At 46.3% G+C, this 18366-nt stretch overlaps 1 protein-coding gene across 1 annotated transcript in view; it reads left to right on the top strand.

Annotated features, from left to right (window-relative positions):
* SETD1B (SET domain containing 1B, histone lysine methyltransferase) overlaps positions 1–18366 on the top strand; it is a 46046-nt gene that overhangs the window by 12003 nt on the left and 15677 nt on the right. Inside the window, exon 7 of the mRNA XM_031592577.2 lies at positions 14194–14973. Within this exon, the coding sequence (XP_031448437.2) occupies positions 14194–14973 (780 nt within the window). The remainder of the gene's footprint in view (positions 1–14193; positions 14974–18366) is intronic.

Raw genomic sequence — 18366 nt, 5'->3', positions numbered from 1 at the left:
AAGCAATGGCCCAATGCATGAGGAGGAGCAGTGAGGATCTGTAGCAGGAGCTGTGCCTGCAGGATGCATCCCCTCCAGGACACTGCATGCAGGTGGAGTCTCTCTGCTCCTGCTTCATTTGTGAGATGTGTTTAATGGGGCTTCCTGAGGGGGAACCTAAAGGCGTCTGGCCAAGGGACACTTCAGTGCTGAAGAGCGCAGAAGTGATTTATTCAAGGTAAATGCACGTTAAGGCTGAGAAGGTAGAGTCTTGGAGCCAGGAAATCTGATACCTTGGTTTCCACAGTAACTGTGCAAGAGCCCTTATGCCCATAAGTAGCTGTTATATATGTATAATATATATGAGTACACCTGGGATCCAATTTACAGCTAGAGTGGGATTCATCATTCCTGGAGGGAAATGGGGGAAGTGGATGCAGCAGTAATTCTGGATTTTTTTTTTTTTTTTTTTTTTTTAATTGAAGAAAGGAGAAAAAAACTGAGAGCTGTAGTGTGTGCCCAGTCTCATAAACACTTTTTCAAATTTTCCTGCCTCCTGAGCTCTTGCAAATGCAGTCATTCCTGATGGAACCAGTTCCTAATGGAAATTCAAAAAATAGGTGTATGTTGTGACTCTGAATTTCCAGAAAGGCAGCCAATGCCCAGGCAGCAGAGATTAAGGTGACCACCATGCTTCTACATGAGAATGGTATCAGCCATGCCAAACCTGTGAAATTAAAATGAGTGCAAGTGGCTCCATCTTTGAGCTCAGCTCTGGGGGCATCTTACAGTGTTTAAGCCTATTCAGAAAGAATGGCAGCACACAGATCCTTAGAAAATGACTTGAATACGGCCCTGCACCAGATCCTGTTGGGACCTCGGAGATCCACACAGTGTTGTGCATTCTTCCAGAGCTGGTTGGGGAACACCACAGGCAGGGATCACTTCCTCGTGCATCCCATTCATTTACCACAGGCAACCTGCTGCCCCTTCAGAATTACATGAAGCTGGGGAGCAATTTGCTGACTTGTCTGACTTCTGACTTTTTACATTTGGCTGCAGGTTGGTTCCTGGAGTGCTGAGCAGCCCAGTGTGGGAAGCAAGGAGTAAACAGGCCTGGGGGGAGCACTTTTTGAAGCAGAACATTGTGGGATTCACCGGTTGTGCTGGCAATGTGTTCCCTCAAAGGGGGGAAAACATAAACAGAGGAATGTTTGACTCTATGGTTTGCTTGGGTTTTGATACCCAGCTGCTTCAGGGGAAGGAGGGAATGTGGCTCTTGTTGGTAATGGAGCCAGAAATGGTGAAATGCTTTGAAGTGTAACTGAAAAATAGAAAGCAGGCTGTGGTTGGGAGGCTGAGTGCCTTTCTCACTCTCTGTTATTGGACCAGCGCTTTGAGGCTTTTACATTTTGCATATCTCATAGAAGTGACATTGCTGTCCCTTTTTTTACATCACTGTTACTGGTTATACTCTTGCTACCAGCTCAGTTTTTCTTTGTTTTGCCACTGGTGACCTCCTGTACATTTTCAGTTCCAAGTGAGCTGGGTACGTATAATTGAATTGCTTGTTAGTAGGTAAAGCAATGCTTACTGTGTGCTTCTGTAATGTGTAGATGTGCTGCTGCTCTGGAAGCTTGACTTCAAATTGCAGTGTTTAACCACAGCACACAGTTACCGTGGAACGGTGTATGCAGGTCTGAGCTCTGCAGCCCATTTCCAGCCGGAGACCCTCCTGGTGTGTCTGCTTCTGCTCCTCACAGGGTTATTCCCTTTCTTTTCAACACCCCAATTTCAGCTGCAATGGTGCTGAATGTTCAGATGCCATGAATGCAGGCTGTGGAACCTGATGCCAAGCGATACATTTTCCCTTACAGCTTCCCCACCCCGTTATCATTCTGCTCTCATTCTGCATCCAATGGCTGTGCAGAGTGACTGAGGGACCGTGAATGAGCTGCTGGATGGCAAGGTGCATTGCAACACGTGCCGACACTGAACAAATGTGCCAGTGTGTTAGGTAATCAGCCGAAATATTGAGAAAATAATTGCTGGTAACATATTGTGCTGGCAGCCAGAACAGTGCCAATTCCTGGGGCTGGTTTTGAAGAAGATGGAACAGCCGCTGTGCTATATGTGTGTGTCTAACACACAGCAGCACGCAGGCAAGCGCTTATTCAAATTTCTGCTGGCTGTTGCCTTTCCTGGACACCCTAAATAGACACTGCTCATCAGCAGAACGTTATTTTGCATATGCACTAGCGTGAAGTCCCATGACTTTGCACCCCCTTCTATTAATTCCAGTTTTCAGCATGGGGTGCCTGTTTGCACCTAGTACAGATGGGGCAAAACTCAACCCGAAAGCAGCAAGTTTGTTAGTGCCCAGGTTTTGGTATGAAAGTACAGTGCTCGCTTTTGGAAATGCACATTCATCATGAGAAGGATTTCTCACCTTTTCCAACTCCTTGCAGGAAGAGATGGTTTAAAAATACAAATCTTAAAAATGGTTTTTGATTTGCTTAGTGCTCAACTAAAGCAGAGGTGGTTTTATAAGTCACCAGTCGTACAGACAGGCTGGTGAGGTCAAGGTGCATAACAAACAGAAGGTGGAAAACAGATCTGTAATGCCTCCCCAGCCTCGGGTCTGCTCACTGCTTGATGTGTTGCAGGAGCACCTCAAGCAAAGGAAGTTGTTGGTGGCTTGGGCTCTGGCAATCGTTCCTTGCATGGAGGGCAGTGGCACGAGGAGGAAGTGAAACTGCTCTTTGAGCTCAAAGTTGGCAGCCGTGCCCATGGCCCAGAGGTTTCCTTACAACAAGGGCAAAGGGCTGTAGGAAACCTCCAATTCCCACTCTTTGGCACTCCAGTGTTTCATCCTAGGTGCCTCTGCACATGTGTGTTTTGTGGAATCTGCACTTTTGTGGCACTGATAACCGGGTGCTAAGTGTGATTTATCGCACACCTTTGCCCGACTCGGCCCTGTGTTGCCCAGCAGCTCTCCCCACAGCTGTCAGTAGGCCAGAGAGGGAGGAGGAAGGCTCTGGGAACTGTGGGGAGGAAGAGGAGCAGCCAGGACACTCTTGCAGGTTCCAGTCCTTCTCTTTCCTTCCTGCCCTTCCATCCCACCTTCTATCCCATGGGGACTGTCCTCGTGCTCACCACTACCAAAATTCCCAGTATCAGTTCTTGGAATGACAATGGGGAGAGGAGGGCTGATGATGTTGCTGGCTGATGTGAAGGATATTGTTTGCCAGGGATTGAAAGAGCCCCTTGCTGGCTTGCTCCAGGAATGAAGTATCTGCTTCTTGCTTGGGGGTTCTGGGATGAGAGTCACCGTCCTACAGAGGTTTTCCAAAAAGAGTTGTGCTTCACAGCATGTCATGTTGTGCTCATGCCCAAGCAATGTGTTGTCTTCCCACTATGCAGAATCTGCTCGCATTGTGACAAGGATGCTCCCTGTGCAGGGATTGCTGGAGCAGACAGCTTCTTTCCATGTATCCCTTCATTCACAGGAGTTTGTTATTTCTGGTGTCTCTCATGTCCCAGGCAAAAAAATAGGCTAAAGGTGAGAGCAGTGCAACTAGTGGAAGGAGGAACTGAGAAATCATAGCCTAGGCTCAGTGCTGGTGTTTGCCTCTGGGGACAGTTTCCCAATCCCAGCCCCTGCTGCCAAAAGATGGTATTTCAGTCAGCAGATGTGGCTGAGTTGGTGCAGGTAATGGAGGAAATGTCTTTGAAGGAGGCTGATAAATGCGAACAGTCATTATTGTGGTGCTCCAAGTGTTTTGCTGTTGTCCAGAAAAAAAATCACTGGGAAAATGTGAAAATCTGTAGTACTGCATACAATTATTCAAATGATGGTAAAACATAAAGTGCAATCTACCAGTTGAATATCTGCCACAGAGATGTGTATGAAAAGATGCATTTTGACAAGGGAATCTGAACAAATTTGTTCACCTGTTAATACTGTGTCAGGTGGGACACATCTCCCAAATTATATCAGCAGAGTGGTACCAGTAGTTGGTTTTGCAAATAGAAGATGCATGCCAGTCAGTGAGAGATTGCAGGAGGATGCTGTGGGTCTGTTTGAGGATGGAGACTTTATGCTGAGGCGGCTTTTAAATACCCTGGAGACCCTTTGGGTGGCACTGTGGGGTCCATCAGAGGAGCACAAAGGGCTGTGCTGATGGGTTTAGGGTTTTTCTTTTCCAGGGTTGAATGCCATAAGGTAGGGTTTGTGTGGATGTGCTTTCAGTGTTCAAGAAGAGAAAACTTGAGCTTTAAATACTACGACACCATCCATAAAAAAATAATCTGGCTGTGGGGTCCCTCCAGTCCCTCATCATCCATTCCCTCATCCACTGGTCAGAACACCATCCTGTGCAGGAGCTGCTGCTGGTCCCGTCTGGTACAACCATCTCACCCCAGTTCCTTATTCAGCCTCTGCAGTACCCTGTGGCAATGAGGTTCAAAGATGAATTTTGCTCTAGGTGAAAAGTGTTTCCATGTGGTTTACTTTAAACCTCCTGCTTGCTAATTAGAAGACAGGTGGGGAAATCAGCATCGCTTACCTCCTTTTTTTTTTTTTTTGTATATTTTATGCCTGAACAAATGGCAGTGGGAATGCAGCGCAGCTGTGGGATGTTTCCACTCCAGTAATTTAGAACAGTTGCAGCTACACAATTTATTTTGCATATGGTAGGGATAGTTCAATAGCAAAAGTTTGATATCTTCTAGAAGGCTATGCAAAATGTCATGTTCTGCACGGGACCCTATTAAGGGATCAGCCAGCAGTGGCAGCCCCAAGGGCTATGTTTCCTGCAAGGAATGCTGTGCAGGAAGATTTCCTTCTGTAACAGAGCTCTTCCTTACAGAGCGGGCTTTGGGGAGGAGAATTTGAAGGTATTTTGGCTGGTAATTGCTTTAGGTTTCCTCCTAGAATGAGGATTTTTAATGTTTTAATGAATATATCCCATGCCTCAGCTGATGTGCTTGGTTCTGTCCTGCCTGAATGCAGAATGTAGTTAAATCAGTGCAGCAAGAGAAGGGAAAAGCTGAGCAGGAAGTAAAGCTGCAAAAAACTTGAGATGCCTCCAGAAGGATCATCTGTAAGAGAAGAGGAAGTGTTACCAAAGGGGAACTGCTTCTTACTGGCCTCACCCTTACTTTTGAGGAAGGATATCTCTATGCAGCCTCTTCAGCAGCTTGAAATATGCTCCTTAGATTGAAGTATTCCCTGCAGCCCAGCTGGGTTTTAATGCTCAGAAGGATTTGTTGGTCTGTGCTACAGTGCTCAGGAAAGGCGTTCCTTATGATCATGGATCATTTGTGGTCGCTACGAGCCCAGCCACAGCAGTTGACAGAGAAGTTTGTCTTGTGAGCTTCTTGAGGGAGAAGCAATGACCATCGTTGGGGATGCCCCTGGAGAAGGAAAGGCAAAAGTTTGGGTCTGAGGGCAGGCAGCAGCAAGCAGGAGAGCATTAAGGGATGGTGCTGGTGGATGACCTCACAAAAGCTCCTCTTTTTTCTTCTGCTTGTTGTCCTGCGAGGCCCTGATTCCTTGGTTTCTGCTCTCCTTGCTGAGGAAGGCCTACATTACACAGGCTGCTTAGTGAATGTCCAGGTCTCGCAAATCAATCTTGTTGCTGAAACTGGAAAGATCGAGAGCACTGAATGTGCTCTGAAAATGCTGCCTATCAGTAATACATGTGATTTCAGACTCTCTAGGGTGTAGATGTAGTGCATAAAAAGGGAATAATATCAAACTGGCCTACTTCTGTTGATTAGAACTTGTTTAAATACAATATGTGTACAAGCTATTCTTCAATAGGCTGCTATCAGCTGGGAGGCTAGACTGCTTTGCAAGCTTATCTGCTTTCTTATCACTCTGTTGGTAGCAAGATCTGGATTCCTGGCTCCATTTGACCTATGATTTAAGTATGAGAGTGAACTCAGGGGACAGCATATGAAAGCCTGCCTGGCGCTGAGCTGCAAGGTGTCTGTGTACTCTGCACGCTTTTTTAATGCTTATAGGTGGACTCTGATCTAATGTTGCCAGTTGCCTTCTTTATCTCTGATTGTTAAGTACCTTCTGCTATCTAGAAATATTGGTGCATTTTTGCACTCTTGTGAAGAACAAAACAGACCATTTCAGAATCATCTGGTAAATTAGTTCACTGTATCTTATGTGTTTTCTCTTAAATTTATCAGTTTTCTTTGTATTGTTACATGCTGCTTCAAAACTCTGAATCTTGCATGTGGACAGACCTTGGAATAACATCTGCTAGTAGCTGGGACACCAGAAAATGACAGAGAACCCCAGTGCATGCTTGCCACTGCCTTTTTTTTTTTTCTTTTCTTTTTTCTTGGAGGATGTTTAGTTCCCCTGTAGGATTTGGCTAGGTTATTCCCAGGACTCTCAGGACTCTCAACGGGTGTCTGAAAAGGGTTTTACCTGGGTAAGGCCCCGGCAAGTCTTTGGCAGAAGCAGGGAACGTTCCCTGACTAATTTATCTGCAGGGGGCATTTTCGCGCCACTCTCCCATCCTTTTATGCGTGACTTAGCTTCTCAGCTAGCTGAAGCCTTTGAAGTTAGATTGCAAATAGCTCTTTGGCTGTCTCTCTCTCTCCAACTTCCCACCCCCCTCAAAATAGGGAAACCAGAACAACCATAGCTGAGGGAAGAGCTGGCCTTGTTGCATGTTCCCGTACTTAACATCCCTTCTTCTTTTCCTCCTTCCTTTTCCCTACCTCTTCCTCCCCCCAAGAAACCCTTTTTGCTTTTAATAAGATCTGCTTTACACTTTAGGGAAAAGACCATGGTTCTGTCAGGTGATAAATGCACTTTTAGAGTGTTTCACATATGGTGAAAACCAGGTAGCTGCCTGATGCAGCACTCACGTTGATGTGTGTTTGCTGTGCCAGGTTGGATCTGCTCCCCCCAGGCAGAAAGAGATGGGTCAGTCTGGCATGCACCAGATTTTGGTATGGTGCTGACACCCCTTGGCACATCTCCTTGCCTGTGCTTTAATGCCTATCTGGATGCTTGGTTGTATTTCAGGGGTCTGGAGGTTCATGGGTCTCACTGTTGATGAACATGGACCCAAAGGATGTTGTTGGCCTTTGCTCATGCTTCAGTTTGAACTGTCCCTGCAGATACCTGCGAGCTTCTGGTACATGCTGGAAGCCCAAGGACAGTCTGGCTTTTCTGAATATCCCTTAATCAGTGGGTAAGGACAAGGCGTAACCACAGCACATCACAGAACCTCCTTTCCCTTTCCAAAGGGAGAGAGAGATCGCTGCAGCTCATCCAGCTTTCTGCTAAGGCAAATCAGGCAGCTGTGTTAGTTTATGGCTTCAAGGATTGCCATCCTGGAAAGCTCCTATTGTGGGCTCTTGAAAGTCTCATTGAGAACTGAAGTAAGGTGCCAGGAGAATGGTACTGGGGATGCTGGTTGAGTCTCATTCCCTTGGAGTCGCATTTCCTTTTAGATCAGTGCAGATCTTGTTACCACAGAGCACTAATCATGCTGTGTCTGCTTCCCATCTGTTCTCTTACACAGTTTTGTCTTTCCACGAGTCCTTTGCTAAATAAAAGGAGTTTCCAGCCTCAGGGAGAAGCTTAGAGGCTGCTGAACTTCTTCCTCCAGGATTTTATCTTGGACAGAAGAATCCATGCATTACTTCATGTGAACACTGGAGTTTCCATTTCCAATCATGTACAACTAGCCTGAACCCTTCATGCTTAATTGATGCTTCTGTCCTCTGCTGTATTTTGCTTCTTGGTGCAACACCACTTCATGCTCTTCATCTTTGGGCTTTGCTTTGGGAAATGCAGATTTCAGACTAAAGGAGGGGAGATTTAGTCTGGATATAAGGAATAGGCTGGAGAGGTGTCTGGAGGTGCTGAGCCCCATCTCATGTTCAAGCTATTGGCCAAGAGTTTGCAGGAGACCTGGCTGTGCAGATTCACATGGGGGCTGTGGGGCATTTCCTTACCTGTGCCCTGTGTTCAGGGACTAGCAGGAACTTCAGGGGAATTCTCCTTCTGTGATTTTAGACATTGACTTGAAATTTCCTCTTGGCACTAGAAGAAAAACTGTGGCATAAATTAGGCTGGTGTTTACAGTGCTATTTTTTTACCGTGAGGGCTTGAATATTTTTGTCATTTGTTTTACCCATTGAGCAGCCTTGGAGGTGTGAAGAGGTTGGTGTGTGCCAAGGAAGCCCTGCCATAAGTACCAGACTAAAACAGCTGAGCCAAGTGTCTGTGTGGTCAGGTAGGGTGTTCTAATCTCTTGGAACTTGAATTCTTTTTTTCAAGTAATCAGAGAGAATTTTTCAATTAATAATAAAGAAACCAAAACACCCAAGTAACTTTGCACCTCTGGCAAGAAATCTTTGCTCCACTGCAGCTGTTTTGGTGCCTTTTTTTGCACCAAAATGGCTGCAGGGCACAGTGTTGAGTCTGTGTCACACTAATCTGCATTCTGCTGTGTTTGCTGCCTTTGCCCAAGAGTCAAATTTGCCAAGTGCTGTATAAATGTAAACTACATAGATATCTTGCTTTTCCATTCTCAAGATAGAAATGCATGTTGCTGAAGGTATTTATAATCATTCAGCTGTAATGGGTTAATCTTTTAATATCCTGCGCCAGGCACTTCATTATAGTGCAAATACACTACCTGAATGCTATCTCCATCCCAATTAAGAGCTGCCCTGATGGCAGTCACACGCTCTGGCAGCAGCAGGAGGACGGACGCTCCTTTCGCTGCCCAAGAGAAGATGAAGGATGTGGCAAACCAGCCCAGGAGGAGGCAGCAGGCATCTATGGCATCTATCCAGGCTGTGTGGCAGAGCTGCTACTGGGAGCACTGGTGATGGCATGGTTATCCAAGCAGGAAGGAAAGCTGGCAGGGAGCACAGGCCACACTTGGCTCTGCCCTTCTGCTCGAAGCCACCCTCATGCATGTTCTCTTAGAGAGAAGTGTGTGATTATACTTAGCAACGTAAGAAATATTTACTGTAAATACAGTGCTGAATCTGTCTTGTTCATGCCTGACACCCAGAGGTGTGAGTGCTCAGCACAGGCCTGCTGCCATGTCAGCATGCCTGAGGGCTGCACTGTGCTCCTCAGGGTGTGTGGGACCTTTGAGCCCTTCTCTGGTGAAAAGCAGATGAGCAGTGAGCAAAGCAGTGCTCACTGACTGTGCTCTGCTGGGTGAGTTTTGGTCCACGTGAGGTGTTTGCAAGATGAATGGTGGGATTCTCTGGACTGAGTTGTTTTTTGTTTGTTTGTTTGTTTGTTTTTTAAAAGGAGCATTTCATTGAATCATGCCTCTGAAGGAGGAGCTGCAGGTGTCACAGCTTTACATCCTCAGACATCCCTTTTGTAAGAAATGCAAGCAACAGGTCTGAAGCATCTCATTCTCTCTAATGTTTTCCGCAGGAGGCAGGAGGACTGAGCTGTTACACAGCAGTGCTGCTCTCACTCAGGGATTGCAGCATGCTGGCTGCAGCTGTTTCCTTGCCTGATGAGGAGCACACTGTGGGCTCAGCACAGGATGGACCCAGAGGCTGTTCTCTGCTCTGTCAGCACTCACTGCAGGACCCTGTTTAGCCAGGTGTCATTTCCCTGCCTCTCCCTCACTTCTAGAGGGTTTTTCTTTCTCCACTTTTTGTTAGGGTAAGGGTGAGGCTTGCTCATATGTGAGTGTTTTTAGATCCCTGGATGGACTTGGTCCAAAACCAAGTGAGGACTGTTTCACAGTCAGTAGGGTTATGAAAACTTTTTTCTGTAAGAACTGCTTCTGATTTTCTTCTAGCTGTACTGAAAAGCTGATGCTTAACATTTCAAGTGGGAAAGATTGTCAGTATTCAATCATGTAACTTACAAAGTTTTAGGCTTTAAGGAGTGATTTTCCCATTTGGTTTCTGTGAGTGGAGGTTGCTGCAGGCTTACAGGTTTGTTTCGTCTTGCAAGCATGGGATGCATCACTTCATTAAAGCTAATGACCTTGCTTCATGCTGATGCCACTGGTCTTGCATTTCATTATTCTGATGCACCAGAGCTCAGCCGGGCTGTATCAGAGTAGTGTTCAGTGCTAGAGGTTACCTACCTCAAATAAAGGTAACTTGATACCAATCGAAGTGTTTAAATGAAATCAACTGTGAGCTGACAATATTCAAAATGCATTCTGAATTCTTTTTAAAAGGAAATGAAAGCATGCACAGTTCCTCTGCCCATAGGAAAGGGACCGAACGGTATTCACGCTGAAGCTCCCAGCCGCTGCCGCAGTGTCAGTGCTCCTCTGGGCCAGGGAGAGAACAGCCTCTGCACACCTGGAGCTGCCAGTTCTGCATGCAAATATTAGGAAGTAGTTTCTTTTTGCTGCAGGTATGAATATTTGTTTGCTAAATGCTGGGTATTAGCTCTAAGACCGATACCCTGCATTCAGTAACTCTCTACCCTGTCACTATTCAGATTGGTCAGAAAGCAGATCTCAGGATATTTCTTTCATTTAACTTAAGAGGCTCTACCTGAGCTAAACCACACTGTGCCAGGACTAAAGGTGGCATTTAGTGTGTTGGACAATAAATCACAGAATCACAGAATTGCCAGGGTTGGAAGGGACCTCAAGGATCATGAATCTCCAACCCCCCTGCCACATGCAGGGCCAAATGGGACCCTTTATAAGCAGTTACACTGACGTGAGTCTCTCCCAACAAATTTGCATCATTAAAACACCTTTGGAAAAATGTGTCATGCATATAATTAAATACCTGTTTGGCTAACTCTTAATTTAATTAATGCAAAGCGAAGATGGCAGCACGGATTAATTGAGAGGGAAATGGCTTTCCTCTCAGTCGGCTGAAGCGAAGGTTTCTGGAGGCTTTGTGCCCTCAGAAATGTGCAGGTGAACTCTGGGACTGATTGACACAGTTTTTTGACAGTGATAGAACTGATGTCCTCACAGCAGTACGTATGCCAGATATCAGCTCATTTTTTCCCCCTGTGAAAGCAAAGAGGAAAACCAGAAGGTAGTTTCTTTGGGAGAATGGCACAGCTGCTTTTCAGCCGTACCTTGAGAGATATTTGGTAGCAGCCACAGCAAATTCAAGTTCAGACAGATGAATGAAAAGAAATTCATGTCACAAAAGGTCTTTCTGTGCCTCCCACTGATTTCTTTCTGTGCCTATGTCTTTCTCTCTCAGTTGGTGCTTGTGTTTTTTCCCCTTAGATACAACTTTCCTGTTCATCTGCTTTAAATATTAATTCTTCTTAACTTTCTTTTAAGACTTCCCCATAGAAGATCTTCTTTTGGTTTGACCTCTTTACTAACCTTGTGCATTTCCTTTTTTTTCTCCCCACCCTCTTGGTCTTTTTCTCCCCCCTTTCCATTTTGCTTGGGATAAAAGTGGAGCACAGATTGTTCACTGTGCAGGTGAGTTGTCAGCCCCATGCTGCAGGAAGCAGGGAATCTGTTGTTGCTTCCTACAAACTCCTATGAGCACAAGAACTTAAAATTGTCTTCCAGAAATGCTAGTTATTGCTTTAGCAGTTCTCAGCTCATCTCAAGTGCATGTATGAAGCATGTATGAATGAAGGAGGCTGATTTGCAGCTCAGCAGCTCTGCAGGCCAGGCCTGTCAGCTCTGGTTTCAATATCAGCTGCTCAGGGTGTGCATGAGGGGATGGACCCTACAGGAAAAATGGGGATCACTGAGGGGCTGTGGCTGGGAACACATTGTCCCCATGGTGCTGCCTGGTGCTGAAGCTCCGCGGGGACTTCACAGGGTGACTTTCCTCCATACCCCCCTGGATGAGATGAATGCAAACTTGAAGTCGGTTTTGTCTGTCTCTTGTAGGTTGAATGCTTCTGGCTTCCCATCCAGCACTGACTTTTAGTATAAGTTTTTGCAATTGGAGCCAATGCTTTTAACATTTAACATGTTTGTTTGGTGAAAAATGGGGTCTGTTTCACAGGAAACTTGTTTAAAGCTGCCACAATCATCTTGTTTGCTCTTCCTTTGTCCCTTTCACTGATGCTGCATTAGTTGCAACTGCAGAATGTCCTTTCATTCCCTGGCATCCACAGTGTGGGATGTGATTGTGGAGCTGAGAAGCTGGGGAAGGGATGCAGGGTGCAACCTCAGTGCCCATTCATGCTGTGAGCCACTCTGCAGGGATAAACGTTGGTCTCCTTGTAGAGCCCACAGATTAGGAGTCTTCAGAGAGCTAAGATTGCAGTTGGCTTTTTTGGGGTGATCGATCGTGCAGCGTGTGTCCTGGTGGGCTGCAGCAGCAGAATGTAAGGAAGCCTGGGTGAGGGGAGGTGCTAGGACAGGAGGATTTGCAAAGCTGCTGTGGCAAGCACTGTGCTCAGCCTGCTCTCTGGTGGTAGCTGCTGTAGCAGAGATGACCTTTGATAAAAATGTGAAGCATTTGATTTGATTGGGGTGGTTGTGGTTGCTCAGCTCCATACAGCTCACAGCAGAGTCATCGACTCAGCTGCTTTTGCTTTTGTTCCCTTACTCCTGAGCAAAATTCCTAGGTAAAAATTGAAATCACAGCAGCTTTGGGAAGAGAACTGCCAGCAAAGTTCCCCTGTGCAATTTCTCCAGTGTTTGACAAAGAAAGAGCTCCATTCCATTCCACCTTTATTTCAGGTCAGGAGAGTAGATAGCAGGTAACTGTTGTCTCACAGCATGGAAGAAATAAGCATCTTGGGGATCTCCTGTCAAGTTTGGCTGAAGACAGCCAACAAATTCCAAAAGCTCTTGCCAGAAATGAGGAGCATAGACACTTAAGTAGGCCACTGGCTTGTGGTCGGTCTCATTTCCTTGACTGGCTGCAGGGGTGGGATATGGGATGGATACTTTCTGTTTAGATGACAAGGCACAAACTGTTTGGCTCCTTTGTGTGAAGCTGTTGAGAGGAAGGAAGTGCTTGATACGTTGTTCAAAGGAGGCTGGCCTGTTGTGCTGGTTGGGAGCTTAAGCAAGAAAGTCATGATGAGAGCTTCTGCCTTTCAGCCCTGAAAACATACGGTGGTGTTTGCTGTCACCCCAGTGCTGGTTTTGCCATTTTTGCCTGGGAATGAAGGAAGAATGGGGTAAATAGTTTTGGAGAGGGTAACTTGGGACCCTCTCTTGTTTTTGACATCCCACTAGTAAAATGCCAGCTCCATTTGTGTCTCACAGATAACTCTTGATGTGGAGGATGCCTCTTCCAATAGTGTCTGGTATTGCATAGCAGGATTTGTTTTACAATATCTGAGGGGGTGTGACAGCCATCTCTGTGGCCTGTTGGTGCTGGAGGCACTTGCAGGATCCAAGTGCCTGTAGGGTGTGTATTCAGGAGTGAGCATTCATGGTGTGCTGGGGCTGGCTGGAGGGGCGTCCAGTTTATTTCCTTTTGACAGTGGAGGTGGAACATCATTACTGTTTTTCCAATTTATATAACTCTGTGTCTGCTTGTGGCCAGTACTCTTTTTGCTTAGAAACATGACATATGCTGTGTCTTTGAATCACAGTGTTTAAACTCTGTGAAATTTAAAGGTAATTTAAGCAAATTCAGATTCTGTTTTTCAACGTGAATTGCTTTGGCCCAGTAGAGACAACTTCTAATAGTAGCAGCCATGTCTGCTATTGTCTTCCCACAATTAGAAGCTAAGAGTTGACAACCAATGAGCCAGAGATAATAATTTAAAAACATGAAAACTCTGTGGTAAAAACTAAAGAATGAAACCTGTGGCATAATGCACCTGTCAGTATTAGATGCAAATGGAAAATAATGCAGTGTGCAGTGAAAGGAGTTTGGGTTGTGTGTATTTTGCCAGGCATGGGAGCAAATCCTCCTCTTGCATAGAAGCTGAGGTTTTGGGTTGGTTGAATCATAGAATGGCCTAGGTTGAAAAGGATCTCAGAGGTCATCTGGTTTCAACCTCCCTGCCATGGGCAGGGTTGCCAGCTATTAGACCAGGCTGCCCAGAGCTGGTGGTCTTTGATAAAACTTCTACCCCTGGTTCCTGAGGTCTGACATGGCAGAGAAAAACTTCAATTGGAACCAGCTGCTTGGTGGGCCCCATCTTTTTCAGAGTGCTCTTTGCTTTCCTCAGATCCCAATTAAAACCCGTGTCAAACTTGGGTTTATTAGAAGCCGTGGTATTTATCGTGAAAGGAATGTGTTCCTCACCTTTCCTCTCTTTTGTTTCAGAGTCAGCATTCTTCAGGGGAGGACATGGAAATCTCCGACGATGAGATGAACCCCGCGCCCATCACCAGTGCAGAGTGTGCCAAAACCATTGTGGTCAACTCCTCAGTCAGCAACTCAGCTGTTATGGCCCCATCCATCCCTCCCCTGCCACCACCACCTGGATTCCCTCCTCTTCCTCCTCCTCCACCACCACCTCCACAGCCGGGTTTCCCGATGCCTCCGCCGCTGCCTCCTCCGCCTCCTCCCACACACCCTGCTGTCACCGTGCCCCCTCCACCACTCCCTGCACCCCCTGGGGTCCCTCCACCTCACATCTTGCCTCCGCTTCCTCCCTTCCATCCCGGCATGTTCCCAGTCATGCAGGTGGATATGATAAGTGTCTTGGGCAACCATTGGGGTGGCATGCCCATGTCTTTCCAGATGCAAACTCAGATGCTGAGCCGCATGATGCAGGCACAGAACACTTACCAGTATCCGCCTTTCATGGGGGGCCGGATGCAGTTTGTGAATCTGCCGCCCTACCGCCCATTCTCTATGGGAGCAGCTCTTGGTCGTGGGCAGCAGTGGCCACCACTGCCCAAGTTTGACCCCTCGGTTCCACCACCGGGTTATGAGCCCAAGAAGGAAGATCCCCACAAAGCTACTGTGGATGGAGTCCTCCTGGTCATCGTGAAGGAACTGAAGGCTATCATGAAAAGGGACCTGAACCGGAAGATGGTTGAAGTGGTAGCATTTCGGGCATTTGATGACTGGTGGGACAAGAAGGAACGGCTGGCAAAGGTAGGCTTGTATGTTGTGTGTGCTGGGTCTCAGTGCTTGTGGCCAGGGGTGGGTAAGAAGGGATCTGAATCTGAATTAAAAAAACAAAGCAACAACAACAAAAAAAACCCTGAGATGTTATGGTACCTAGAACTGAAGCAAAAAAATAGAACCACAGAATAGTTTTGCTGTGAGAAACCCTATTGCTTGGGGCTGCTGAAATTAAATGGGAAGAAGGAAGTCCTGCATCTGCCTCCCTGGTCTCCGTGCCAGGTGGGTCAGGAGCAGCCCAGAAGCAGCAGATTTCAGCCTTGGAGCAAGTTAGCACCCACGTATTAAATCTGGCTCAGTTTTGTGGTGTTACTACATGCATTTCGTGCTACTTTTCCATGAGAACAAAGATGGTCTTAGATGAAGGTACCTTGTTCCCCTCCCGTGCTGGGGCATGATCCGAGGGGAGCAATGAGCAAACCCTCTTTTTCCAGACATTCTGAGGGGCTGTAATGTCCTCACTGGGAGAGGCATTGCTATTACCCCAGTCCATGAGTTAGGTGACATCTGAGCATCACTGCAGCCACTGATGCATCTCTGCAGACTTGCCCTCCCAAGACTGAACTCCACTGAGCATCAGTAGTGCGGCAGGCACAGCTGCTCCTTCAGGCAGAGAAGAGAGAGCCTTCAACATTAAGAGGCCTTGCTATTAAACTCCTAAAGTTCAGTTTTTTACCCTTGCTTCTCCTTTCTCTTTTCACGCTTTGCTGAAGTCCCAGGGCCTAAAATTGAAGAAGTATAGGAAATTTTTTTTTGTAGTCTGGGCCACTGGTGACTGCTTTCAGGAAGGAGTTTGCAGGAGGAAATGACCCCAAGATTGGGATACAAACTGGCAAAGGCTGCTTTCCTTGAAGAGAAAGCTGAACTTTAGCTCCAAAAAGCAGGAGTACTTGAAAACACGGAACCAGAGCTCTCTGTGCCTATTTTGTACAACAAAGTCCAGGAACATTCCCAGTTCCACATTCCTCCCTCCTCCCCAATGCTTGTATATGGCAGCAGTTAATGCAAAAGCTGAACATTGGCCAAATACATGAGGATTAGTTAAGGGGACAGCTTTGCATGAATTGTCTGATCCTTTCTCAGCCAATTTCAAGCATTCCTCAGCAAGGAAAGTGCTCAGTGATTTAATACACAGTGAAATGAGCTCTACCCAAAAAAGCTATTGCTACAGAAAGATTCATGCAATCTTCACAGTGACTATTACAATGAGTTGTTTAAAAAAAAAAAAAAAAACAAAAACATAAAAATAAATAAATAAAGCAACACCACAAGCCACAGCTGCCCTTTTTGTTTCAGATACCAGTTTCCAGAGCAGTGCCCTCACAACAGGCTCTGTAAGCTGGCTGCATGTTAGCTCTCATGCCTAAGATTGCTCCTTGGTTTACAGAGTGATCGATATTGCTGCTGCAGAGCAGCTGCTTCCTGACAGTGTGATCTGCTTAGAGCTGGCTGTTGGGCAGTGAGGAGCCTGGTCCTCTGCTCCTGGCTAATGCACAGAGCATTCATCAGCAAGTATGTGCTAGTGGTACTGGAGTCAGTCCCTGAGCTTCCAGGAGAGCAAGAGGAATGGATCCCTAAAGCAGCAGCTGAAGTACCAAAGAAATTGTTTTAAACCAGACTCTGCAGTGAAGAAGCAGAAGCAAGTTGAGGCAGGTCTGCAGGGGTGCTCAGGCTCCTGTATGTGCCTTGCTGGGGTTGGCTTTAGAATGTTCTCTCTCACCTGGAAATTGCAGACCACATTGGTAAGGGAAGCTGGCACACACACAGCGACTTGGTACAGCACGGGTTGTGCTGAAGGTGAGCAATTTGATGGAACACATGGAAAAACTTGTGTTTTTTGTCCAGGAGCCATTGCTGCTTCAGGGCAGTGTCCGGAGAAGCTTCTGCCAGGCTGTGTGTCATGTTGCACATGGGGAAACCACCCAGGTCTGAGCCTTATTTCTGCTAGGCCCAGCCATAAGCTGTCTGTTTTTGCAAAAGGAGAACAAACTAGGAGTATTTAGCTAAGTGACACCTTCCTATTGCTGGTGTGTCCAAGGGCTCCTTGGTGACACCTGTGGGCTGGGGCTCCACACGCTGCCATCACTGATTTTTCTAGAATAGATCAGCACCTTCAGGCACTGTTTGAGCTGAAAGGTCATCAGCACACAAGTGTCTCCCGAAAACATGCCCTGTGTCCCCATTTCCTCCTTCCTAATTGTTTTAATTGGAGCTCCTGATATAACTTTTCTTTGCTGATTAAATAGCGGTGAAATAAACTATTATTTTTCAGAGGTTTGGAAGTATAAATAAGTCAACATATGTGCTTGTTCTCATCTTTCTCTGTAGAAATATACAAAGCAGGTTTGTAGGGAGAAAGATCTTTTAATACCTCATGTCCTTGGACCATCAGCTGCAGCAGCTCTCCTCTTCCTTCACAGTACAGATAGAAGCTCATTGTGACTGTGTTTGAGCTCCTCCATGTGCTGGTTCCTGCAGTCAACATGTCCCTATGTACAAAGGCTTCCAGAAGCTTTGTGGTTTTATTTTTGGGCTTTTTCTTTTTTCATTTTTCCAGGCTGCTCAACAGTGTTCAGTCGGAAATTGTCTATGGAGCACTTCTGACTGCCTCTGAACTTTCTGGGGCTGTTAGTCTGGGGAAAAGGAGTCTGAGGGGAGACCTTACTGCTCTCTTCCAATAACTGGAAGGTACTTACAGCAAGAGTGGAGTTAGTTTCTTCTCAGTTGTGACAGGTGACAGAACAAGGGGAAATGGCCTTAAGTTACGCCAGGGGAAGTTGAGGTTGTATATCAGGAAAAACTTCTAACTTTATTATATACTGTGCATTAAGCACAGTGCCAGGAATAACCAACCATCCCTGGGCATGGAGGGCTGCTGTCTGAGTTCTCTGCTTGATATTCCCTTTAGTACTGTCCTTTATTAGCAGGAGAGTTGAGCTTACACTTCCTTTTCAGTGATTACACTCTAGCAAATTAGCTCTGTTAGTGTCTGTAAGTGAAAATGACTTTTAGCTGATGTTGCACCACTGACTGATACAAGTGAACATTACCTCCAGTGTCCTTCGCTCAAGACAAGCATGCTGTGATGTCTGTCTGCTTTGCTACTTGACGGCTCTAAATGCAAGATCTCTTGGTGTCCATGCCAAACTACTCCTCTGAGAGTCCCCTCAGGTTTGTCTTCAGCAGTTTTAGTGCCTTGTGTAGAGCAAATAACTTCTTAAAATGCAAAGGGGAGAAGGTTTCTCGAAGATGGGAAGGTCTTATTGTCAAGAAGAGCTTCTGTGCTTTCTCCCTTTCAAGTGGTGTGGTCATATGGTGCATGTCCAGATGCCTTCAGAGAAACTGATGCCCAAGCTAGGGAGG

Source organism: Phasianus colchicus, chromosome 18 (genome assembly GCF_987193195.1).
Source record: "Phasianus colchicus chromosome 18, bPhaCol1.hap1.1, whole genome shotgun sequence".
Lineage (NCBI taxonomy): Eukaryota > Metazoa > Chordata > Aves > Galliformes > Phasianidae > Phasianus > Phasianus colchicus.
This window is presented reverse-complemented; position numbering and strand designations above follow the sequence as displayed.